A 26466-nucleotide genomic window follows, 5' to 3' on the forward strand; every position below is an offset into this window, starting at 1 on the left:
GGGTGGTTCGGAAGACCCACCCCTCACTGACAAAGGTCCAGTATTTGTCCCATACATGAGCTCATTTGTCCTGTTTTGACCGCTATGCCATCATATATAGTAAAATGACAACATCAATAAGACAATGCGGAGTCTTCTGTTGGCTGTCGTTTCAGTGTGACTTCAGCTAATCAGATTTGGAAATGCTAACAAATATTTTTCATGAGTCCAACATCCAGCTGTTCAAGAAAACATACAACCTGACGTAAGTGAAGTCATCCTTCGCTATTGTATTGTTTTTAAATAGAGAGTATATTGTACAAATAACTTTTATTCTAACTCAACCTTATTCTTGAAACAAAAAACTGACCATTAAAAAGGTCTGAAGCACCAAAAGGGACCGATATTAAAATTAATTTAAAAAAGTATTTTAGCTATGGTTGTTATCTATACATTTTCAATTGTACTTTTTTACAAGAGAGGCAAGAAAATTGTGAAGCTCTACATTATTATTATTAAATTAATAATAATAATAATCCTGCGTTCGCGTGGGTTTGCCCCACAGTCCAAAGACATGCGGTACAGGTGAATTGGGAAGGCTAAATTGTCCGTAGTGTATGAGTGTGAGTGTGTATGGATGTTTCTCAGAGATGGGTTGTGGCTGGAAGGGCATCCGCTGCGTAAAACATGTGCTGGATAAGTTGGCGGTTCATTCCGCTGTGGCGACCCAGGATTATTAAAGGGACTAAGCCGAAAAGAAAATTAATGAATTAATAATAATAATAATATTAATAATAATAATAATTATTATTATTATTAATATTATGTTTTAATTATTTTTTTACTGAAATGGCCAAATTCTGAAAATAAAAATAGTGCTTAAAATGCATTATTTAAATCTCAGAATTAAACAGAAAATGAGGTGTATAACTGCAATAAGGTCCACTTTTGGAAAAAAAAAAAAAAAGAACCACCCCTTTCACCAGGCTGCCTACGGGCCTGCCATACCTGTCCTTTAACAACCCTTTAAAACTGTAGTTTAACTTTCTAGAAAAAACCCATTCTGTATGATTTATGTCCTCATAATTCACCATCTCCTTGTGTAATACCCTTGTCATTACACACATTTGTGTCCTAATGTCTCTCTCTCACACACACACGCACACGCACATCCTCTTCTCGCCCACCCCATTCTCCCCACGCATCGCACTAGCCTACTCCACGACCTACCGAGAGGGGGAGCCATCCTCCCCAAAACCAATTTAGTTCCTGTTCAAAAATAAACGTATAAAAAATAGAAAAACCGGTAAACTGAGGTCATGCTATGTAGCTACCCCAGGCGCTCGGAGAACATGGTCATAATTAACAACGGTCTTCACCTCGGCATCTTTGACACCCGCGAGACCCGCTCTGCGGGTTGTAATCTGTCTTGTCGCGCGCTATTTTTAGAACCCACAGTCGTGGTCACGTGACCGTCGAGAGCACGTCATTAATGTTGTTGTTGGTGGAGAAGCTGCAAATATGGAGGAAAGAGAGTTGAGACAGGAAAAAATGTACTTTTCATGAACAGAGGGGGGAAATAGCTTTGCAAAAGTGATAAAGTGGAAGACGGCCGCTGAAATAAGACAGACCGTGACGCCGCGCGGAACAACAACAAGTATCAGGTAAAGTAGAAAGAAACATTTACATCGTCTGATAGTGATGGTTTATGTTCTGTCTTTTCCCTCCTGGATTTGACACCCACCGACAGCCGACGGTCCTATCCGCTGGGAAACACGTCGTGTTGACAGACGATGGTTATTGTAGTGCGTTGAAACAACTTTACACCTTTTGCACATTGGCACTTTCGCACCCATGGACGAGCTTAAACAAACATCAGGAGTTTGTCTGATTTAGCCCGAGCAAAGAAACTATCGCCATTTCTTTGCCCGTGGGAATCGCCCGACGGGATGAGTTTGATATTTTCAGCCCTAACATCAGTCTTTCTGTGTCATGTCCGAGCGGTTAGTACGTTACAGTCAGTTGAAGGTTGTACAGTATAGCCCCGAAGATGTTCTTCTGAGCTGGAGGAGAGGAGATTATATCATATTCATCGTGGTCTTCTTTCATTGCGCAACGGTGTATAAAAGAATCTGAATGTCGGGAGAACACACCACTGTCATTTCTAACTTACAGCGATACCGCAAGGTTATTATGCCGTTTTACAGACATCAGAGGCAGCCAATTCATGTTCTGAAGCGCATGTCTGAAGTATTTTACCCCATGATTAACGCCTATTGTGTGTGTGTGTGTGTGTTTCGGTTTTAACATAGGTTATGTAATCTTGAGGATGATTATAGGTAAAAGATTAATTCATTTTGAGACTAAACAAAAGCAAGCTGAAATCTTTTCTCACGAGAGAGAACATTCTGTACTTTGGTGCAAGAGTTTGTTTAATTCAATACCATTAGTATCTGTCTGTTAGTCAGTCATTCAGGTTGTTCTATATTGCATATCATTGTGCATATCTTTGTTTTCTTATTCCTACAATGACATCTCCAGTAGGTAAAGATTTGGTTATGTGACAATAACTGCATTCCCATTGGTCAAATTAAGTCTGTCCATTCCTCAGCTTTTCACCTTACTTGACAAGTGGGCTGACTGAGGACTCCAAGTAATCAAATCATTTCTCAGTTTTCCCCCTCCTTATTAACTCATCATTTTAACTCACGACTTCAGCAGTCCCGTGAATAGATTTGTGTATCGCTCATGCACCAACACTGACATTTTGTGACAAATGATTGACTCGTTTGTCGTGCTTTGCGTGAATGGAAGGTGATGCCACGATAGCATTGTTGTGTCATGGTTTCAGATGGGTGTAACAGTAAGCAGCACATCATTGTAGGTTGGTGTTGCTTGGACAGGTTCAGTTATGTAACATTAATTGGGTTAGCTGAACGGCAACAATCATACTTTTGGTTGCACTTTATTTGTAGCGCTTCTGAGAATCTCAAGTATAACTTAATATATTTTATATATGTGCATTTTGAAGATTATCGCTTTAATGCGTGTTTTAGACCAACCATTAAAGAAGCTTAAAAAGCTGTGTTTCGCCATTTAGGATGTGAGAGGGGTCGGCTGATAGCACATATGACCATGCTCAAGGATATAAGCACAATCCGCCTTAGTCACGTTTATTAGTGAGTTGACGGCATTAGTTTTTTTCCTGGAAATGATGCCCTTTTCACTGCTTATGGATATGGTGAGGATCACCATCTGTTGTCGAAGAAAAAAGTGTTCCTTAAGACTCTGATTTTAGCATTGGCAAAGCAGTAGATACGCAGATGCATCTGTGTAAATTTGAAAAGTATGAAAGGGTTATGAGCTCAGGACGGATTTGTTATGCAAATTCAACTGGACTTTATTTTTAACCTTGACTTTGCTCTGTGACTTAACTATGACTATGTTTTATATAATGTGAGCCTAAGGTGTGGATAATAAGAAAACATAGTAGAGGATAAAGCTGCACTATTAATTGAAAAAAAGATTGGGTTCTCGATTCAACCCTCCAAACGATCTTAATCCAGGAAGTATGATTTGCATGTATGTATTTCTCAAGGTGATGGCGGCCATGACATGAACCGCTCAAACATAGTAATTCAGAATTATGAATAGTTGTATTCTGATGTAATAACTTTTCTATGCATTAAGAACCAGGAAAAATTTAAAGTCTATACAAAATTTAGCGTTTTAACCAATAGTAGGTCTACACATAGGCCTAATATTGTTATTGTTGTTTTACCATATGTTTGAGAAATAACAATAATAATAGACTACTTGTGCTAAGCTCAAGCTAAGCTAACCTAAAATGAGAATCAAGATTTTTTTGCTTAGAATAAAGATAAAGATTTTCTCACGATTCTGCAGATGTAAAATAAATATGCAGAATCGTGAGAAAATCGTGATCTTTATTCTAAGCAAAAAAATCTTGAGTCTCATTTTAGGCAAAATCATGCAGCCCTAGTAAAGGATTTGTCATAAATTATTTGCACCCCCATCCCCAACTCTTTCCCTAATTTTTTATTTTATTTTAATGTTGTATCATTAGATTCACGTAAATGAGTTATGTGAGATTTTGAAGCCGACTTTAATACTTTGATTTTGTTATTGCAGAGAAATACAATTCACCGATTCACAGATATTTTCTAAAATGCTATGTATCCCTTTCCAAAAACTTCTAATATTAGCACATCCCCAAAATATGTGAAAATGGTTAGCGTCTTGTGATCCGCAATGCCTCCAACTATTTGAGTTCGACATTTTCTGTTTTGGAGTAAGGAAAAACAAATAATATTTCCCCAGCAAAATTCTCACCAATATAAAGCAGAGGAAGTAGCCTATTGTAATTTACATATATTTAGCCAATCCTCATTTGAAATGATGGTACCACTTTCTTTCTCCCATCTTTCTTTAATGTAATACTTTGATTTTTAAAAAGAAAATTAAAACTTTGGGTGTTTGCTGGGAAATGATTAGCATGTGACTTTTACATGTCTTTCCAAGAGTTCCATAACACATGAAACAAATGGATAAAGCTTTATGTCTAGCAACACCCCTGGATGTTCCAGGCAAGTTAAATTAATGAGGTAATTGAAAGTAGAGGGATTTGACATCATTTGTCGCGTTTCCACTATCGCGCCTAAAGCGAGCGAGCCAGGGCCAGTTGCATTTCCACTGTCACTCCTGGGGTCTGATCGGCCAAAGCAGGGCTTTCTCGGGGCCAGCAGCCAGCCTTTTTTTTCGGCCTGCCGAATAACTTGGGCCAAAGAGGGCCAGCTGGGGCTTGAGGGCGGAGTGAACGGAGAGGCGGAGTTTGCCCGAATCTGGTAAAGATGGCATGCCGTCATTACACTAGTTTTCCGATCACACACAGTTGTAAATGTGAGTTGAATTTGGTTCCTGGGTTCCATTTGCAATGCAATTCAATCTCAAATTACACCAATGATTTATTTTACATTAATGTGTCATGCAAAGTAAGGTGTTAATTCAAACTAAAGTCTCACATAACCAGCTCTGCATAGTCTAATAAATACTTTATAGGGAAACTATCGTTGCAGTTTAAATTTGATTACCTCACACTGTGAAAATGCTGGTTTCCACACAATCGATTTTTGTTAAGACAGCATGAAGGAATTAAGTTAACTTATTCGTTTTTACAAATTTAAGTAGATTCAACCTAAAACAATTACGTTGTCCCAAAAAACTCAGGAATTGGGTTGTTGTCACATTGTAAATTAGTCATTTGAACAAACAGCAAACATCATTTTTTGAGTGCATCTGCATTATAGTGTGATTTTGCAGTTCTTGTTCAATGTCCTCATTGCTATGATCTGATTCTGTCACTGTCATTTTTCTTTGAGAGGAAAGAGTGTAGCACATATTTACATATTTATCTGATTGTTGGGAAACTGAATCACCTTCAGTCAATGGTCGACTGTTATTGAGCGTCTGTCAGGTTAGTTTAGTTTGGTTAGTTCCACGTTTTGTCTGTCGTCAGGCTCACGTTGGAGGGAGTTTACCAATTTCAACATGTAGTATTAGCGTCCACCATTGTGAAAGAGAGCGCTCTGATTGGCTCTTCAGTTACAAATCAGAGCAAGAGAACGAAAACTCAAGTGACAAAAACTAAGCCAAGAGGGAACACAAGTAAGCCGATTGTCATTTAATTGCGTTTCTCAAATATTTGCAAGCGGTATGGTTTGTCATATATTTGCACGAGCAAATCCCTCTGTGGTTAGTGAGAAGTACTATGAAAATGGTATTTAAATGCTATGGTATTTAAATAATATTTTTAATGATTTGTATGTATCAGGCATTAATTCTGATTTCCCTTTGTGGAACGGCAGTACAGGTACTGCAATCTGCAGGTATGAAAAGTCTTTTGTTTGGAGCGTTGGTATGTCTTGGGCCTTAAGTGTAATAGTATCCGTCTGTGAACTGCAAGAGAGGGGCGTAACTTGAAGTGAGCGACATCCCATTGAAGCCTGCGAGATGTCACAACGAGATGTTGTCGGCAAGATGACGGAAATAATACTTTCTGGAAAACATTAATACTTTTTTTTTCAGCTTAGTCCCTTTATTAATCTGGGGTCGCCACATGGAAATGAACCGCCAACTTATCCAGCATATGTTTTACACAGCAGATACTCTTCCAGCTCCAACCCAGAACTGGGAAATACCCATACACACTCACATTCACACACACACACACACTACGGCCAATTTAGTTTATTCAATTCACCTGTACCACATGTCTTTGGACTGTGGGGGAAACCTGAGCACCAAATTTTTTTAGCAAATATTTTAATGCGTTTTCTCTAAATTTATCCACAAACTATTCATTTGACATATTACTAAATTCATTCATTTAGCACCTCCATACCCTGACTTCTTAACCCATTTTGTCATGACAGGTAGCCTACTGTGCGTCGCTAGGGGTGTGAACCTATGCTGGTCTCACGGTTCGTTTTCGGTTACGATTATCATGCCATCAATTCGGTTCAATTCGATATATCGGTGGATCACGGTTCTTTGACGATGCTTTCCATACATAATTAGATTTTTTTCTTCACAACATAAGAAAAAAGTTGTATTAAAATCTATAAATATATTAATATTTATATATTATTTGTAATAAAATTAAAAGTAATGAGAGTCAAACTGTCAACTTCACAAACTGAAGAGAGTCCAGTGAGGGTTCAGTGATGTCCTTCAGGTGGGCCAGCACCAGTTTTTCAAAAGACTTCATGACCACAGATGTTAGCGCCACCGGTCTGTAGTCATTTAGTCCTGTAAGTTTGGGTTTCTTTGGGATGGGGATGATGGTGGAGCGTTTGAGGCAGGAGGGCACTTCACACAGCTCCAGTGATCTGTTGAAGATCAGGGTGAAGATGGGGGCCAGTTGGTCAGCACAGGATTTTAAACAGGCTGGTGTTATAAAATCTGGGCCTGGTGCTTTTTTCCTCTTCTGTTTCTGGAAGACCTGGCGCACCTCCTCTTCACTGAACTGTAGGGCAGGTATGAAGGGGGCGGGGGGTGGTGGAGGGGTTAATGGTGGTGTGAAGAGCAGTTCAGAGTGGGTGTGGGGGGTTTTCTCAAACCGGCAGTAAAACTCATTCAGGTCGTTTGCAAGTCGTTCATTGTCTACAGTGCTGGGGGATGGTGTCTTGTAGTTTGTGATGTTTTTCAGACTTTTCCACACGGATGCTGAGTCGCTGGAAGAGAACTGACTCCTTAGTTTCTCAGAATAGTTCCTTTTTGCGACTCTGATCTCCTTTTCCAGTGTGTATTTGGCCTGCTTATACAAGGCCCTATCCCCATTCCTGTAAGCAACCTCCTTGGCCTGACGTAGCTGTCTGAGTTTTACAGTGAACCATGGTTTGTCATTGTTGTATGTGAGTTGAGTCCTGGTAGGAATGCACACGTCTTCACAGAAACTGATATAAGATGTTACAGTCTCTGTGAGCTCATCCAGATCGTTTGCAGCAGCTTCAAAAACACTCCAGTCAGTGAGGTCGAAACAGGCTTGTAGATCCCGCTCTGTTTCGTTAGTCCATCTTTTCACAGATCTTAATACAGGTTTGGCTGTTTTCAGTTTCTGCCTGTAGGTTGGAATGAGATGAATCAAACAATGGTCAGAGTGTCCCAAAGCTGCTCGTTGGACGGAGCGGTATGCATCCTTTATTGTGGTATAGCAGTGATCCAGTATATTTCTGTCTCTTGTGGGACATGTCACATGCTGTCTATATTTTGGCAGTTCACGGGACAGTTTTGCTTTGTTAAAATCCCCGAGAATGATTAAAACAGAGTCCGGATGTTGTTGCTCTATTACCGTGATCTGATCGGCTAGTTTCTGTATCGCCAGACTCGCGTGCGCGAGCGGAGGAATGTAAACACTGACGAGGATGAACGAGCAAAACTCGCGCGGGGAGTAAAAAGGCTTACAGTTAATAAACAGTGCTTCGAGATCTGGACAGCACATCTTCTTTAAAACTGTTACATCTGTACACCACCTTTCATTGATGTAAAAGCACGTCCCGCCACCGCGTGATTTCCGCGTTGATTCTTCGTCGCGATCCGCTCTGAACAGCTGATAGCCCGGTAGGTGAAGCGCGTTGTCCGGTATGGTGTCGTTCAGCCAGGTTTCCGTGAAACACAGAGCAGCTGAATGCAGAAAATCCCTGTTTGTCTGAGAGAGCAGAATGAGTTCGTCTATTTTGTTGGGTAGAGAGCGGAGATTTGCTAGATGGATGCTAGGCAATGCGGTCCGAAATCCGCGCCGTCTGAGTTTCACCAGCGCGCCTGCACGCTTTCCTCGTCTGCGTGCTTGAAAGCGTTTGAGCAGCACCGCGGCTCCTCCGACTACAATGTCCAACAGAACATCAGATAAATCCAGGTATGGAAAAATATTCGGTGGTGTATGTGCCCGAATGTCCAACAATTCGTCTCTGGTGAAACTAATTGTAGGAATATGACTTGAGACAGGACAAACTAACAAAAACACAAACACTACTGCAGAGCACGACACAGAGGCTGCCATCGCCATCGGCGCCATCTTTGTATATCTCTCCATCTCTCTTCAGTTTGCCTACAGAGCAAACAGGTCTGTGGATGATGCAGTAAATATGGGACTGCATTATGCTCTGCAACACCTAGACAGACCAGGGACCTATGTGAGGATCTTGTTTGTTGACTTCAGCTCGGCGTTTAACACTATCATCCCAAAACTTCTCCTGCCCAAATTAACTCAGCTCTCTGTGCCCACCTCTGTCTGTCAGTGGATCAACAGCTTCCTAACGGACAGGCAGCAGCTGGTGAAGCTGGGAAAATTCTCATCTAGTATCCGTACAATCAGCACTGGCGCCCCCCAGGGGTGTGTCCTCTCCCCACTGCTCTTCTCCCTGTACACGAATGACTGCACTTCAAAAGACTCCTCTGTGAAGCTCCTGAAGTTTGCAGACGACACCACACTTATCGGCCTCATTCAGGACGGTGACGAGTCTGCTTACAGACAGGAGGTTAAGGAGTTGGCTGTCTGGTGTAGCCACAACAACCTGGAGCTCAACACGCTCAAAACAGTGGAGATGATAGTGGACTTCAGGAGAAAACCCCCTGCTCTCCCCCCACTGAGCATCATGGACAGCATTGTGGCAGCAGTGGAGTCATTCAGGTTCCTGGGCACCACCATCTCTCAGGACCTGAAGTGGGACACTCACATTGACTCCATTGTCAAAAAAGCTCAACAGAGGCTGTACTTTCTTCGTCAGCTGAGGAAGTTTAACCTCCCAAAGGAGCTGCTGAAACAGTTCTACACCTCCATCATTGAATCAGTCATCTGCACATCAATAACTGTCTGGTTTAGGTCAGCTACTAAATACGACCTCCAAAGACTACATCGAATAGTACGGACTGCTGAGCGAATCATTGGTACAACGCTTCCTACTCCCCAAGAACTGTACTTATCAAGAGCGAGCAGAAGGGCTGCCAAAATCACTCTGGACCCCTCACACCCAGCACACTGCCTCTTTGAACTGTTACCTTCTGGTCGACGCTACAGAGCACCGCGCACCAGAACAGCCCGACACAGAAACAGTTTCTTCCCTCAGGCAATCCATCTCATGAACACTTGATGATAATAATTGTGGAGCCAACATCACTACTTGCCATACAGTTTTATACACATATACACTTATTTAACAACACACTTTACATGCCAATTTGCACATAACAGCTGCACATATAACGTTGTATATAGTAATAAACATGTACATACACTTGTCAATCTGTATATTTGCACTCACTACTTACTTCTATTTTTTAAAATATATTTATTATCTGTATTTTGTCCTGTCTCTGTAATCCTGTTGCACTGTAGAAGCTTTGTCACGAAAACAAATTCCTCGTATGTGTGAACATACCTGGCAATAAAGCTCTTTCTGATTCTGATTCTGAGTAATTAAATTAGTAGTCTTTTAATACAAGTACCTTTAATTCTACATGCTTAAGAAAATACTCTTTTTGAATGTTTCAGACAAAACTCTGATGCATGGAACATGAGCATTTATAGCAAATAAACTAATGTAAGTATTATCCCGCTTGCTTTTTGAGTGCTGTCAAGTGAGGTCTTACACACCTATGATTGGTCATTGTTTTCAATCTACAAGTATCACTTTAACAGTCGAGAGGAGAGGAAAGTTACCTCACGAACACGCCAGTGGATCAAATGTCCAAAGTGAGAGAGAGAGAGGCAGAGATGGAGTTTTACAGCATTTCTCCCTAGTAATGAAATAGCGGCTCGTACTCTGCCGCTATTAAGTAAGTTTGCATATACTCTGTGGAAGAATGACTGAGTGTGTGTCTAATCCTTGGCCATACACTCAACAGCCACAGATATATTTCAGCAGCTGATGTGTGCACACGCTAAATGTGCTGATTTACATTATCATTGGTGACAGGTAATGCTTAAAATATGAACGTCATGTCTGTTGTCCTAAGTTACATCAGGTATGTCAGGTTTCCACTTTTTTTTTTCCACCTTGTGCTTGAATGTTAAAACGGCCCTCCTTTTGAGACCCCTGGTGCAGACATTGATAACTGTGATGGTTAGGTGTGGAGTAGGAGTAGACATAAATAACTGTGATGGTTAAGGTAGGTGTAAATGTTAATAACTGATTGTACATCGCCATCTTGCGACAACATAGTTTTGCTGTGTGGGTCTCGATAACTTCAAGTTAGGCCTCTACTACAAGTTACACCCCTCTCTTGCAGTCCACAGATGGACGCTACTGCTTAAGTGTACAAGTGTGAGCACATGCAATACATTTCTTTCTGCAGTTCACATAATGGCTGCGTGTTAATTCTATTCAATTCCACTCAGTTCAATTCATCTTCATTTCTATAATGTTTTTTCAATGTAGATTGGGTCAAAGTTTAACATAGAAGGTTATAGTAAATTGAAACTGTGTCAGTCCAGTTTTCAAAGTTGAAGTTCAGTTCAGTGTGGGTTAATTTTCACTGCTAAAAGTCCAAACATTGAAGAGCAAATCCATCAATGTGCAATAATAACAAGGGTTTCTCAATTCTACAAAAAAGCCATTTAAATATTTCTGCTGTGATGCAAATATGTGATGAATGTAATTGTGTGCTTTGCGCTGACTTTAGGCCAAAATTAAATGTACCAGTCAACTAATTTTCAGAATAAGATGAAAAATAAAAGTGTAATTTAGTGGCTGGCTTGCTTTAGAATAATGATGTTTGCTCATTGAATAAATATGAGATGCACCAAAATGTGTATTTATTACATATTGTTTGTTTGTTTTACTGATTTGCTGAATGTTTTATTGATTTGCTGAATGCCTCCTCAATTATAAGTCATTTTGGACGAAAGCACCTGCCAAACGTCCAAAAGTAAATGTTTCAACTTTGCTTAATTACTTTCAGATGTATGTCAATCAGTTGTATGTCATACAATGATTTCTGAAGTAAATGGATCTCCTTGTATTCTTTTAACGTAGCACACTTTTAATTGATGATTGTACAAATTCCTGATAGCATGAATAGGAAAAGAAAAAAGCAAGAAAACTTGTATATTTTGAGCTTAAGATTGGCTCAGAAGAAGAACGCGATAAATAGTTATCAGAAGTTGCATAACTGCTGTTTTATTCAGTTGCGTGCTCTTATCTCACACATAGTTTTGTCTATTTTTGTCTGTTTGTTCATGCTCTGGTTTGATTGGCTCAATCTGGTCTGACAGGCGACTGGACTTTGATCTGCTCTTCCAGAGAAGCTGACTTGCACATTGCTTGTAGTAAATGTAAAACAATCACACTTTATAGGGTCGGAGATACTTATAGTACACTGTAAAAATGCTGGATTCCACACAATAGCTTCATGTCAACCCAACTCAAGTTGATTAAGTTAACTTAATGTTTTTTTTTTTTGTTCAATTTTAAGTTGATTGAACAAAAAATAATTAAGTTGAACCAGAAAACGCACAAAATATGTGTTGATTAAGCTCATTTAAATGTGTAGTTTGAACAAGCAGCACAAATATTTTGTTAGTGTACTTAAAATATAGTTTAACAAAAGACTAAAAGTATTAATTTTGTTCTGGGCACATCTGTGGAGTTGTAAATTGCTTGTCGTAAATGTAAAGCAATCGTAATTCATAGGTTGCAAAGATACTCAGAACCCTTTCTGTTTTCAAACTGGTAAAATCTAAAGAAAAATATCTAAAAGATTTAGATTTAGAGTTTCAGTCATCCGGTTTTATATTAATATCTCCATCCTAAAAAACTTGTTCCACTTCTTTGGTGGCTTTGTTTCTCACCTACACGTCCGCGCTCACACACCCTCATCTTTACGACATCGTTTGTCAGAATGGAATGCAAAACACCGGTCTGTGTTGCGCTCTACATGAAGAGCACGGTGATTCCTGCTAATGAATAGTCTCTGGGTGTAGAGTGACGGAGAAAAAGATCTGAACCTGTGCACCACCCACAGCCACACCAGGCTCCTTCAGCCACCTAACGATACCAGTGCAACCCCCTCTGGGCCAGTAGGTGAGTGTGGAATGTAGGAGTGTGGAAATCTGAAAAATGTTAAGATGCGCTGAAAACAGATGTTGCTGTGGTTACGCTTACACGGATGACCTGTAGCCTCTTTCGCCATCCTGGCTGCTCAACAGTCAGACTGTCGAGTGTTAAATGTTTGGGGGTAAATAGTGTGGACTTCGAGCCAGGGTTGGGAAATTCACTCTTCCGTTTCTGCAGATGATTAGTGATGTATTTTTGAATGGCTCTGGCTGAAAAAGAGTTGAGTGAAGTGACTTGTGTAATCAATGTGTAATCTAGTGACTGTGTAATCAAGGTGTGTATCAGATGGTGTCAGTTCCAGTTCCAGGAAGAGTTTGTGCAACATGTTTTTGAACGTAGTGGTGGTCAAAGCAGACTATGGTGTGAACGAAAAGGCATTGCGTTTGAAAAAACCCCCCCTGAATAGTCAGTTGGCTTTGAGCAATTCTAGCATTATGGATGTGACATTTGCAGTACAATATTGTACAGGGCTTGAAATTGCGACCGTTTATGTACCTGAAATTTTACCTCAAAATATATTTGGGAGCATTTGTGTGAGTGCATAAAATAGTTGCAGTGCGACCTGCTTTCATTGCAAAATGTTCCCCACGTGCACATATTAGGAGATATTCACGCTTGGGTTGGGCGATGACGACCAATTTGGCATTGTACAATGTCTAATGTGAATGGTTTCCGCTACGTTCATTCTTTCATGGCAAGGCGCCACACCAAAATTCATCCCGCCACGGCTACATTACAACTTCTCAATCAAAACATTCAGTCATTGTATTTTTTTTTATAGTGAGTTATAATTGCTCTAAAACGTATTAAAATGTAGGTGAATCATAACAGCAGAACCTTTCTGTAATCGTAGTAGTGCTGTGCGTTATTTGTTTAACACTTTAAGGTGACGTGCTGACTGACTGACTGACTGAGTAATTGACTGACTGACTGGTGCGTAATGTGTGAGGCCAGCAAACACAACGTAGCTTTCAGTTTAGATGAACAGGCTGTAGGGAAAATAATTGAAAAAAAATCATCCTCAAAAAATTTGATTGATTATAGGTTCTGAACGTCAATTTACATTGCTTTTCGATTACTTTTTGATTAATTCCCAGCCCTAGTGGAACAACAGTTTTGCAAAAGAAGGCAAAACATCTTTGCGAACGAACACAAAAACTTAAAAAAATATGTTTTTCTATCACTCCGTTTTTTTTTTCTTCCATCCATTTTTTTTCTTTAACCCATTTCCCCCCCATCATCACGTCCCTTCTGGGTCTCTGTATTTTAATGTATTACAAGGGTTAAAGAAAACTTTTTTTTTCCAAGTGTTATAGATTTAGGGCACCGTACCAAAACTGATCTCATGTATGTGCATGGCTTGTAGTCACACAAATGAACTTAAATGTAGAGTGTGACTGAAAACAAAGCATAACTATTAAAACATAATCATCTAGTGTGTTTATTTTTATTAATTAGATGCTTTCATTGTGGTCAGGGTTTAGACATGCATGAGTTATCAGATGGTTTCAGACCATTAGTCTATTTTGTTCCCTATTCCACACACACAGACACACACAAAGAGTAGTTGAGCCTCCCTCTGAACCTCAGAGTATGCAGTCAAATCTTTTGTGTGTGTGTGTTTGTCTGTAAGCGTTCTTGTTGGTTTCTCTGACGTCTGATTTGAACTTCAGGGTAATTCTTAGTAATGCTCCGGATTGTGTGGCATTGCTCAACAGAGCTCTGTGTTGATCTGAATATCATTCTTTGTCAAAATGTAGCGAACTAGCGAGTGAAGGAATGGCAGTCTTTTTTGCAAACTGTGTCACACAGCTTATTTTAGACCTACTGTTTTCTGCTGGTCTACATTTCACCGGCCTATTGAAAAGAACAGACAGAATTTCCCACTAGATTTCTGACTGTTTTCTGCATTTATATGTGTTCTGGCTCTGTTGTTGAGGGTTAGTTTTCACCTGAATTTGTTGTGAGTGTATACCACGATCCTTAACTGCACAATATTGCCAATTTAGGGGGGCATAGAGCTAGATTCGCTTTGGGAAATCCACTTCTCTCTTCACAAGATGTATTGCTGCAGTTGAGTGGTGATTTTTGTGATTGCTCTGGACATTACCTGTTCACAAACATCTGAGTAAAGGGCCATAGAAGCAGTGAGTAATCCAGTGAATAATGTCAAGGTGTGTTTCAGATGAGTTCTTTGCTTGATATTGCGTTAAGTAGGTTATGCTATGACCCTTAATGGCACACTTGCGGTAACTACTGTATGATATGATACACATTGCAGTGAATCACAGTAGCAGAATTGGGTTGACTGAGAGATTCAGCATGTTGGGTTATGCTTTTTTGTGTTATGCTGGATACACTTTATTTTGCAATAGGGAAGTAAAGGAAGCTCTTTAATGTGCGATGCTTCCTATTAATAGGGCTGTCACAATAATCAATATACTGACTTATCGCACAACACATGGACATGACCGCAATCATTTTTTGGTGATGCAATATATATCGCCCATACATAAAAAGCAATTCGAGCAACATTTTAGCTCTGTCTCTATTGGAGGTGTCAGTATGGTTAAAAAACATTATAAATTACTATAGTATGTTTTCATGTGGGTATCTGACAGCTGAAAATAGATCTGATAGCAGATATCGCAGCCTTACTTTTTACCTTGCACTTTTTTTTGTTAACATTTATTATTATTTATTTAGGACTATTAAATTACTATAATTACGTTTAATAATCTTAATAATAAAATAGTATTTGTTATTTGGAAGACTGTTACTTGCTTTGTGATGATATTATATTGTCAGTCTGGCATTATATAATGAGTGGCATGAAATGGTCTTAACATGACATTAATATCGTTTATCGCAATATATCGTACAAAAAATAGATATCGTGACAGGCCTATATTAATAAGACTTTAAAGGTAAAAAAACAAACAACAGCATTCAAAATAATTTGTGCTATAAATCCACAGGGGTTATAATAATACATTAAACTAATATGATAGCATATATTTCACTTCTCCAATATGAAGCAGTGTTATTGAGAGGTGCAGTAACTACACTCACCGGCTACTTTATTAGGTACACCTGTTCAACTGCTTGTTAACGCAAATTTCTAATTAGCCAATCACATGACAGCAACTGAATTCAGGCATGTAGACATGGTCAAGACGATCTGCTGCAGTTTTAACTGAGCATCAGAATGGAGAACAAAGGTGATTTAAGTGATTTTGAACGTGGCATGGTTGTTGGTGCCAGATGAGCTGGTCTGATCTTTATGACCACAGTGTACCCATCTTCTGATGAATACTTCCAGCAGTATTTGGGCTCAGGAGCGGTTCAGTTGGCCGGCCCTGGCCCAGTTGAAAGAGGTGGTTTCTTGAACATGACAATGAGTTTACTGTACTCAAATGGCCTCCACAGTCATCAGACCTCAATCCAAAACAGCACATTTGGGATGTGGTGGTATGGGAGATTTGCATAATGGATGTGCAGCCGACAAAATCTGCAGCAACTGTGTGATGCTACCATGTCAATATGGACCAAAATCTCTGAGGAATGTTTCCAATACTTCTTGCCACGATTCACGAAGGATTAAGACCCTGTCCTAGTGGTACCTAATAAAGGTGTACCTAATAAAGTGGCCGCTGAGTGTAGAAGCGAATAACACTGAAAGGTATTATCAAATTTAAGTGATTTTTTTTTTTCATGATTCAGCAGTAAACTAGCTTTGATGTATGATTTGGATCATTTAAAGCATGACCAAAAATGTATTTGATTAATCTAATTAGTAAGTATCTCTTTTATTAAAAGTTTGTTGTTAAAATAGACAGAATTGTTTATATTTATTTTTAGGTATTCCGTTGAAATTTGACTGTTCATTTCTATTTCAAATGATCATTACAAAATACATTTTTTGAGAAAAAGATTGTTTCTCTATATATGCTCCTATTTTGTCAGACGGGATCATTTGAAGCTGTGTTTAAATGGCATTTTGAAAGTTCATGATATGGAGAAAATTCCTGTAATATTTCCTCAAAAACATAATTTAATTACGACTAAAGAAAGAAGGTAAGTAGGCCTAACATCTTGGATAGCAAGGTGTTGAGTAACTATTTTTGTTTGTTTTGGTTGCGATCTAATCCTCTAATATGCAAACACATTGCTGATGTTATATCTGAAGGAAGAGGTGGTGTGCGGCATCATAAAGTCTGAAAGAATATGTTAATCTGCGTTAATGCTTGAAGTGTGTCAGGAAGCCTTGGCTAAAAGGATAGGGATGTTAGTTTGTCTTTGTGGATGTGAGCCACGCAGGGATTCAAGAGGTCTGATGGAGGACAGCGGCACTCTCTTGGGCGGCTGCCATACCTGACGTGCTCCATGCTGAATGCTAATGACCAATTTCAGCATTCGCCTTGACCGTTCCAAAGCAGCAGGGACTCTGTGACCTTACCTGACTGCGTGCACCTGCTACAAAAGATCTACATTGTGCAGACTTTATATGCTGTAGTATGTTATTGTGTAGGGATGCCAACAGTTTAATCGATGATTGAATCGCTGTCAGTAATCCTTTAAATCGTTTTAAGATTCATTAATCCTTTATAGGGCATTCATTGAAAAAAAAAAGTGTTACTGGAGGTTATTACAAGACTTTGACTTCAAAAACTATATGTTTTAATCAATGTCAATTAGGGTTGAGCGATGTAGACCAATTTGCCAGGATGTCTAATGTGAAACATTGCGATGGACGATGGCATCGTCTTCATAAGCAGCAGTGAATAATTAATTAATTCATAACAAATTATTTGTAGCCTACCGTTTCAACTACCTGACCCGCATGGTCTTTATTTTACCCATAACCAAATCATAAATAAGTAAACATAAAGTTACACACAAATTACCACCTGTCAATCACTTTTTTCTGCGGGACTTTGGCATGAAAAGGCAGAGTGATCCTTTATAATGGAGTCGACAAACTTGGTTGGTAAAAAAGGTGCACAACCAACAGTATCTGAGGTTTTCGCTAAAATTACTAAGTACAAGCGTGAAAGCGAAAGATTGACGCAGTGTACTGACGCTGTGACACGTTACCTGATAGATTCAAAAGACAGAAGAGTCGTTAGATAGAGACAAGATTCATTAAATATCATGTTTAACAGCTATAGTGAGACGCGATCCAGCGGTAAATCCTTGATGATTATAAGAATATATAATATAATATAATATAATATAATATAATATAATATAATATAATATAATATAATATAATATAATATAATATAATATAATATAATATTTGTCAATAAATAAAGGTTTAAATGAGCATTGCATACAAACATGTTAAAATAGACAGAATTGTTTATATTTATTTTTAGGTATTCCGTTGAACTTTGACTGTTCATTTCTATTTCAAATGATCATTACAAAATACATTTTTTGAGAAAAAGATTGTTTCTCTATATATGCTCCTATTTTGTCAGACGGGATCATTTGAAGCTGTGTTTAAATGGCATTTTGAAAGTTCACGATATGGAGAAAATTCCTGTAATGTTTTCCTCAAAAACAGGATTTAATTACGACTGAAGAAAGAAGGAAAGTAGGCCTAACATCTTGTATAGCAAGGTGTTGAGTAACTATTTTTGTTTATTTTGGTTGCGATCTAATCCTCTAATATGCAAACACTTATATCTTATATCTGAAGGAAGAGGTGGTGTGCGGATTCATAAAGTCTGAAAAGACACGATCCAGCGGTACATCCTTGATGATTATAAGAATATAATATAATATAATATAATATAATATAATATAATATAATATAATATAATATAATATAATATAATATAATATAATATTTGTCAATAAATAAAGGTTTAAATGAGCATTTCATACAAACATTTTAGAGAAAATAGTCCACTTTGCCTAGTTAAATTTAGCTCAGGATTTGATGAATGGATATATGTCCATTTAGCAGAGAGACATTTTTGTGACCAAATGTAAATTGAACCATTTTAACAAGTTGAATAGTTATCCAGTCAGAGAAGACTGTAAATAGGTGTAAATAGGCCCAGACAGATGAAGCAGGCTAATTACTAAAAGACCTAAGCCAACAACTTAGCATGGACATTCATAAGTTAACTTTCACCAGATTTTCCTTCATTTGCACAATATCCATTTTGGGAAAAAGTAACACCGAGAACTATTTGATTACTCGGACACATGAATGCACCAGTTAACATGGTGTACATCTGAGACGGCGCTATTGACACGTTGTTCTATTTTAGTCCTTATATTTAATTATTAAATGGCTCAATCGAATGATCAATCAATGATTCTTTTTATAATACTACTAGCCCTTTATTTATAGTCAAATGTTTTTTTAGTAACTGAAGTAAACGCATCTTGCATTACTAAGGTTAACTACTAATCAATGAAATTGTCGTTCAATCAGGGATATTTGTGGAAATTGAGACCTGTAATGACGACACATCACTGATTATATTTGTATTTGTTTAAGTGAGTGTTCACTTTGGCTCTCGGCTTTGAGTCTGAAGGGCCTCCTCAAAAATCCAGTCAAACATGCCTCTTGATCTGATCTTGGACGAATGACGCACAGGCTTTTGTCTCTGCCGTTTCCTAGGTGAGCTGTTCCTGGGTCACCTGATTCTCTAACAACTCACCCATCATCAGCCTGCAATCGAACGGTCCGCTGATTCCCCCACCGGCCCGCCGGCCGTGGGGAGCCGCAGCATGCTAAATCTGTTGTACTATTTTAATCCTCACACGTCACTTGGATAATGCATGCACAGCGCTCCAGCCAGTAGACGGAAGTGGTTAAAGGTTTTAAATACTACAATTATTATGACCATTTTACTTGTGTTTTTTTATGTAGGAAATTCATAGTCACTCAGGTTAAGATGTTATTATGAATTGCATGCAAATAAGACTAATGGATAGATGTATAAATCTTGAATATTTTTAGTTAGTAACCATTTATTTATTTAATTATTATTATTATTATTATTATTATTATTATTATTATTATTATTATTATTATTATTATTATTATTATTATTATTATTATTATTTAATATTGTATTATTTTAATATAATAAACTAATGCATTGATTAAAAACTGTGTTGCTTGACTCTGGAAATGATTTGAATCTTACAGTTACACGCAGGGTCTAAAACTGTAATTTTTTCATATCTGCCAATTGTTGGTTAATTGGTTAATATCAATATTTTTTATTTAATTTAGCTTAGTTTTAATAAAATTTTGTATTTAAATTATTATAATTTTTTTTTTACATTTTATTTAATGTAATTAATTTTTAAAATATAATTTATTTTATTATATTTTATTATTTTATTTTTAATTTACTTAAAATTTATTTTAATTATTTAATTTAATTTTAAATTTATTATTTATATTTAAATTATATTTTTTTATTTTACTTAATTATTTTGTAATAACTTTTTGTTAATTTACTTAAATTAAATTAAATTTATTTATTTTTTATTACATTTTTTATAATTTTTTTGTATTTAAATTATTTTATTTTATTTTATTTTATTTTATTTTATTTTATTTTATTTTATTTTATTTTATTTTATTTTATTAAAAAAGCTTTGTAGCATTTTTGTTAACAGTAACCCATTATGTCGAAAGAGGTTTTTTTGTTGTTGTTGAGACAAAGTTCTGACAATGAAAGGATATTTAATCAAGTCTAATCAAGGTTTATTTTAATTTAATCAAACATTTAAAATTAAATCAAATCTTGGTGTTTGTGTAAATGCCCAGCCCTATAAGAGACTTTCGTCGGGCTTCAAGAACCAAGAGCAGCAGCTTAGAAAATAAAAAAATACACAACAATCAATTAATCCAAAAAATCAAACACAGTGTGACTATAACTGTAATGCGTTTTCATTAATTCTGGTAAATCTAGACATACTTTGTTTGATTTTTAAAGAGTTTTATTTTCATATAAGTTTCAAGCATCAACCATAAAGGTTAAGAATAGGAGTCTTTATTGGATAGCTCTTGCAAGTCTTCTGTGGTTTGCGTGACCATTATATGACACATATGGATTAATGGGTTGACCTGGTTGGTCTGGAAACCTTCATTTGGAGAGATGCTTGAGGGTTTAACATCAGTCACGGACGCTAGCGAGTGCTAATCAACACATCTCCACCCCCATGATATTCACACCCTTGCCGAGTGACTGATGCCTTCTCGTATTCTCATCCTCAAAAAAAGAAAGCTAAGTATCTCAGCGAGGATGATTCTCTGAAGCGGCTGCATTGACAAGCGAGTGAGTGTTTAAACTCTCCTCGAAAGTCCCATCCTTTTTAAGAGCATTAAACGCTGATCAGCACTCTGGCATAAAGCCTGACCGCGTGCACGAGAGTGGAGAGAGAGAGAAAGAGTGACAAAGATTTGGACAGGAGGAGCTTTGAGCTCTTTCATTAAATCACTGACAGAGCTTTAGAAAGCAGCTTCAGCCTGATCTTTAGTCAATACATGGCTTTCCAGGAACTGTACCAGCATGCTAGCAGCTCGCGAGGCCAAAGGATGTCAAAGAAAAGAACAAGACTTCTAGTAAAACATACGAAACAATCCGTACTGTGTGTCTGTAGTTTTATTTACACATTACAAAGTCAGTTTTGAACACGTTTTCTAGGGCTGTGCAATTAATCGAAATCAATTCACAGTCGCGATTCGAAATGTTGTGATTTAGCTAATTGCAAAAGGCAGCGTCATGGAGTATATGCATTTAATTTCCCCCACCCAGAGCAAATGCGTGACTGTGATAGTCTTTAACAGCCAATTGAGTGAGCATACTTTAATTTTACCCTGTCAGAACTTTTCAATCTGCCTTTTATCAGCCATGTTAGTATGCTGAGAATTCTGTTTTTTATTAATTAATTAATTAATTTAATTTATTAATACAGGGACAGACATGACATGTTGTTCCAGAGTTCGCTATAAAGCTAATTTACATCTGTAGACCCTGGGCAAGTTTAACAATATTGAAAAAAATGGTACAATACACTAATAGTGCAATATACTATACAACTGTATTTTTATAATTATATTTTGTTTGTTTTTATAATAAGCTACATGATCTCTCTAATTTGAGTTCAACTTCTTTACAGAAAGGACATTTTCTATGCTCTAAAGAACAATGAGTTACATTTCTGAATATATAAAAAATTCAAATAAAAGTTGGAGTAAGTTAATATCTTTTCAGTTTCTTTTTTCAACCAACACTCACTGCCTTTTAGCAGTAAGAAGCTACGATACTGGTTATTGAGCTGAATCTTGACAACAAAATTAAATCGCAAATCAAATCACAATCGCAATATCTGTCAAAAATTGCGATTTAGATCTTTTTCTCAAATCGCACAGCCCTAACGTTTTCTGAGGTTTCGTTGTTTCAGGTTATTGAAAATGCATCTAAAACTCAGTAATTAGCATGTTATAGATTAGGGCTGGTCTGTTTGGCCTAAAATCTAAATCTCGATTAATTAAACATTTTGATTTGATTGTGATTAATGAACGATTAATTCATTTATTTATATATTTTTTGCCTCATAGTTCACTCACAGGTTTTGTACAGTAAATATGCTCACATATTACAAGTGAGTGATTTCTGAAAAAAGGGTGAATTTCTGATTTTACAATAATTGAAGGATGCACACACTATCTACTATCTATGATTATTTATTAAACATCAATGTTGAACAACTGAAGTTAATACACACATTGCCTAAAACTAACTGTTGCTTTTTTCCTTATAAAAAATGAAAATAAATAATTTGCACTTTTAAAAAATAAATAAATTATTTTCAGTGTTTTTCATATTAAAAGTATAAAATAAGCAGTATCTCTTCTAAATAAAAGAACTTATGAATATCATGTATATAATATTTTAAACAGTGCGTTTCTTGCATCTTCTGTAAACAAATATTTTAATGTAAATAATAATTTTAATATAATAGAATATGCAGCTTCCAATCATCGTCAATGAAGTGCAAAGTAAGGCTCAAAAATGTCCTACTTGACCAGAGATTAGATGTGGCCGCAGAAGTATAAAACAGTGCAGGCTGCAGGGTCACATGACTTCACATGTAGTAGGAAAGTAATTGAAAAAATCGACCTGGAAAAATTAGATTGATTATAGGTTCTGAATGTCAATTTCGATTATTTTCTATTAATCACCCAGCCCTGTTATAGATGCTATTTGATATTTGATTGTGGTGTATAATATTTATGTTATGATGTATTATTTACACATTACAAACTCATACATTACAAACATTACAAACACATTTTCTGAGGTTTCGTTGTTTCAGGGTTTTTGAAAATGCATCTAAAGCCCAGTAATTAACATGTTATAGATGCTATTTGATATTTGACAGTTGTGTATAATATTTATATTATGATTAGGCCCAGACGGAATCTGCTCACACAGAAATTTGCAGATTTTTAGCCCATCACGGAGTCTATTTATTTACTTTTGTAATTGTGTGTAAAATTATATTTATTCAGGCTTTAAATCAATTTCGACTAATGCTAGTTTTGTAATGATATTGACTAATATGAAAGTGTTCATTTGATTTATTTACAATACAGTTTGTAAAGTAATATTTTCTGTCTTTTAGTAGATTTGTTAAATAATAGACTTGCTTTGTTTACCAAATAAATGGTTCTTGATGGATTTGCATTGTAAATATTAAATAAATGTTAAAAAGCTATTTTTTTTTCTTTCGTATATTAAGTTTTAGTTACGATACTCCTAATATAATTCTGCATAAATCCACAGACTTTATCAAATTCTCCACAGAAATAGCAAAAATGGCAGCAGATTCTGTCTGACCCTAATTATAATATATTATTTACGCATAATATAAATCTGTTTATGATTACAACTTTTAAAAGTGACTTCGTTGTTTCAGGGTTATGGAAAAGGCATCTGAAACTCAGTAATTAATATGTTTGCTGTATTTAGTGGTGTATAATATTTAAAATATGATGTGTTATATGTGTTTATATAAGCATTATTTGTATATAATGCATTCATTCTTTCATTTTCCTTCAGCTCAGTCACTTTATTTATCAGGGGTTGCCACAACAGAATGAACCGCCAACTTATCCAGCATATTTTTTACATAACGGATGCCCTTCCGGCCGCAACCCAGTACTGGGAAACACCCATACACTCTCACATTCACTATGGGCAATTTAGTTTATTCAATTCACCTGTAGCCCATGTCTTTGGACTGTGGGGGAAACCGGAGCACCCGGAGGAAACCCACGCGAACACAGGGAGAACATGCAAACTCCATACAGAAATGCCAACTGACCCAGGCGAGGCTCAAACCAGCAACTTTCTTGCTGTGAGGCGACAGTGCTAACCAGTGAGCCTCTGGGCCACCCTATTAGTATATAATGTAAAATAGTTTTTTTCAGTTAATATTAGATTTTTAATTGTGTAGTTTTTACTGTTTATTCATTTTTACTCTTTTTATCTTTTAATGATCAAATTTAGTAGTTTACTATACTAATAATTTTATTTATATTAATTATTGTTTTCATTAAGTATTCTTAACATAGAATTCATACTTTATATTGTGAAAACAAGAGGAATAATGCTATTTGAACTCATTTTGGTTTGGTTTTCCTTTGATTTCATGATTTGTTAAATGTCATTGGAGCATCAAACAATGAACGCAGGTTGTTAAACTTCAGCAACGCGTCTAAGAAACTACCTTCATTATGCTCAGCTTCATTATCCACATTCTTCAAGGCTCATAAATTGGGGATTTGCAGTTTGAGATTAACGGCTTGAGATTAGTCGTCGAAACATTACACTCAAGAAAGCCAGCCACCATCAAAAGATCAAATTACTTTGCAAGTGCGTCATAGCAAAACAACAAGACTATTTCTGACATTTATCAGTCACTCATTACGCTTTATTGGCTCGGAGTTGATAAAAGACAGATAGTGATTCATTTAGATAGGTGGTGTACCCGGAACACTGTCATCCGCTCAATAACTCCACAAAACTGACTGATTTCATTAACTCTGCTGAAAAGAAAGTGTGCTGTGGTCATACTGGGTCATTATTCGAAATACAGACACAGCTAGACTGCACTTGCGTTTGTTGACCAGCAGGTGAGGCTACTGTTCCAGTGCTTTCAGTGCAGCTCTAAAGCATGTCCTGATTCTGCACTGTATAAAATGCAGGGTTCCACACAATTCATTCATATTGTCCCAACACTAATCTTAAACCTAAGTGGATTGAATATAAAACAATTAAGTTGTAGCATAAAAAAATCTCAAGAATTGTGTTTCGACTCATTTTAAATAAGTTGTTTGAAGAAGAAGTAGCAAAATATTTATATAAAAAATGCAAATAATATACCATGGATTTGAAAAAGAAAGAAAAGAAATTAGTAAAACTAAGGCATATATATTTACAGGCAGATCTGTCCAAAAAAAAATACCTGATGTGCACAGCATAGTTTTGGATCTATTTTCATTAATAATTCATGCTGATTTGCATAAAGCAATATGTGTTTCAGAATGTTAAAATCCCCAAACTGTTTTTTCCAATGCATAACGTTATCTTCTCGAATCCTTGAGAGACCCGAGGCTCAGGAAGTGTGGGCCAGTGTTTTAATAATCACTAAACTAGACGGTCCAGAACCTCTGTCTTCTTGGCTTGCGGCGGGGCTCTTGGTGGAATGATAGGGCAGCGTGGGTAATGTGCTACCCTGCTGCGCATCCAGTCGCTGCTAGGTAGCGTGGGTATTGTAGTGCATCTCTGCTGACTTAGAGGCAGGGTGAGTCATCCATTAACATCCTCTGGATCTGTTTTAGAAGCGGCAAACATGCAATCCTGTTATGAGCGCAACATTCTGACACAGGCATTAATGACTCTTACAGACCCTCTTAATATCCAGCTAGGGGACTTTATTCACTTTCTGAAAAACAAATGAGCTGTTTTGCTTCAGTTTGGATGAATATGTATGTGTTTCTAGCTTTTTAACAGGCACATTTTACTGTAAATTTGAGGATGTTGGTGGTCTCTACTGTGTTAACATCAAGGTGTTTTGTTTGTGTTTCAGTCAGGGTGTTCGGCTGGCACCAGCGGCCATCAAAGTCCTCCTCATGAGGTCTATGGTCATGGCTGACGCAGAGGACCCGCTTTAGAGTTGAAAACCTGGAACCTGGTGAACTTGAGGTTGCAGGCTGAGGTTTACCCAGAAGTCTTCTTTCCCTGCTTTGCTTACTACTTGGAGAACTTCAGAAGCAGAGAAGATCACCGGCGTCATCCATGAATTCACCAAACACACCTGGTAAGAGTCTTTAGGTACTCATGTTATGCTATTTAACCTTGTTGCTTGCTAATGTAAGATTGTATGGTAATACTTTCAACTAGGCATGGACCAGTTTAATATTTTGACGGTATGATAACCTTGGATAAAAATATCATGGTTTCACGACATTGTTTTTACTGCTCTAAAATATATTCTTTTTGCTTGTCTGGGTAAAAAAAAATGTTCCTCCTTTGAATGCAATATATTTTATTTTGAGAAACATTTAAAATATTTTAGAGCAGTAAACATGTCAGGCTAAATAATTCAAATGAATCATTGACTTCTGCTGTATTGATTAGGCTCCAAAACACAGATTTTATTACAATTTAAAGCCACATCTTGGATATCTTTTCTACTAAAGATACTGTTGTCCTAAAAAAACGTAAAACAAAATGTAAAAAAAAAACGTACATATACCATAGGAACGGTATAGCAGAAAATGTTGGTGGTTTTAAAACCCTGA

The 26466-nt window shown here is 37.0% G+C and overlaps 1 protein-coding gene across 1 annotated transcript in view; it reads left to right on the forward strand.

Annotated features, from left to right (window-relative positions):
• The first annotated feature begins 1453 nt into the window (after positions 1-1453).
• hdac5 (histone deacetylase 5) overlaps positions 1454-26466 on the forward strand; it is a 125733-nt gene continuing 100720 nt past the window's right edge. The window contains exons 1-2 of the mRNA XM_056453369.1: positions 1454-1643; positions 25752-25982. Coding sequence (XP_056309344.1) covers positions 25961-25982 — 22 coding nt within the window. The 5' untranslated portion in view covers positions 1454-1643; positions 25752-25960. The remainder of the gene's footprint in view (positions 1644-25751; positions 25983-26466) is intronic.

This window comes from Danio aesculapii, chromosome 3 (assembly GCF_903798145.1).
Source record: "Danio aesculapii chromosome 3, fDanAes4.1, whole genome shotgun sequence".
Classification (NCBI taxonomy): Eukaryota; Metazoa; Chordata; class Actinopteri; order Cypriniformes; family Danionidae; genus Danio; species Danio aesculapii.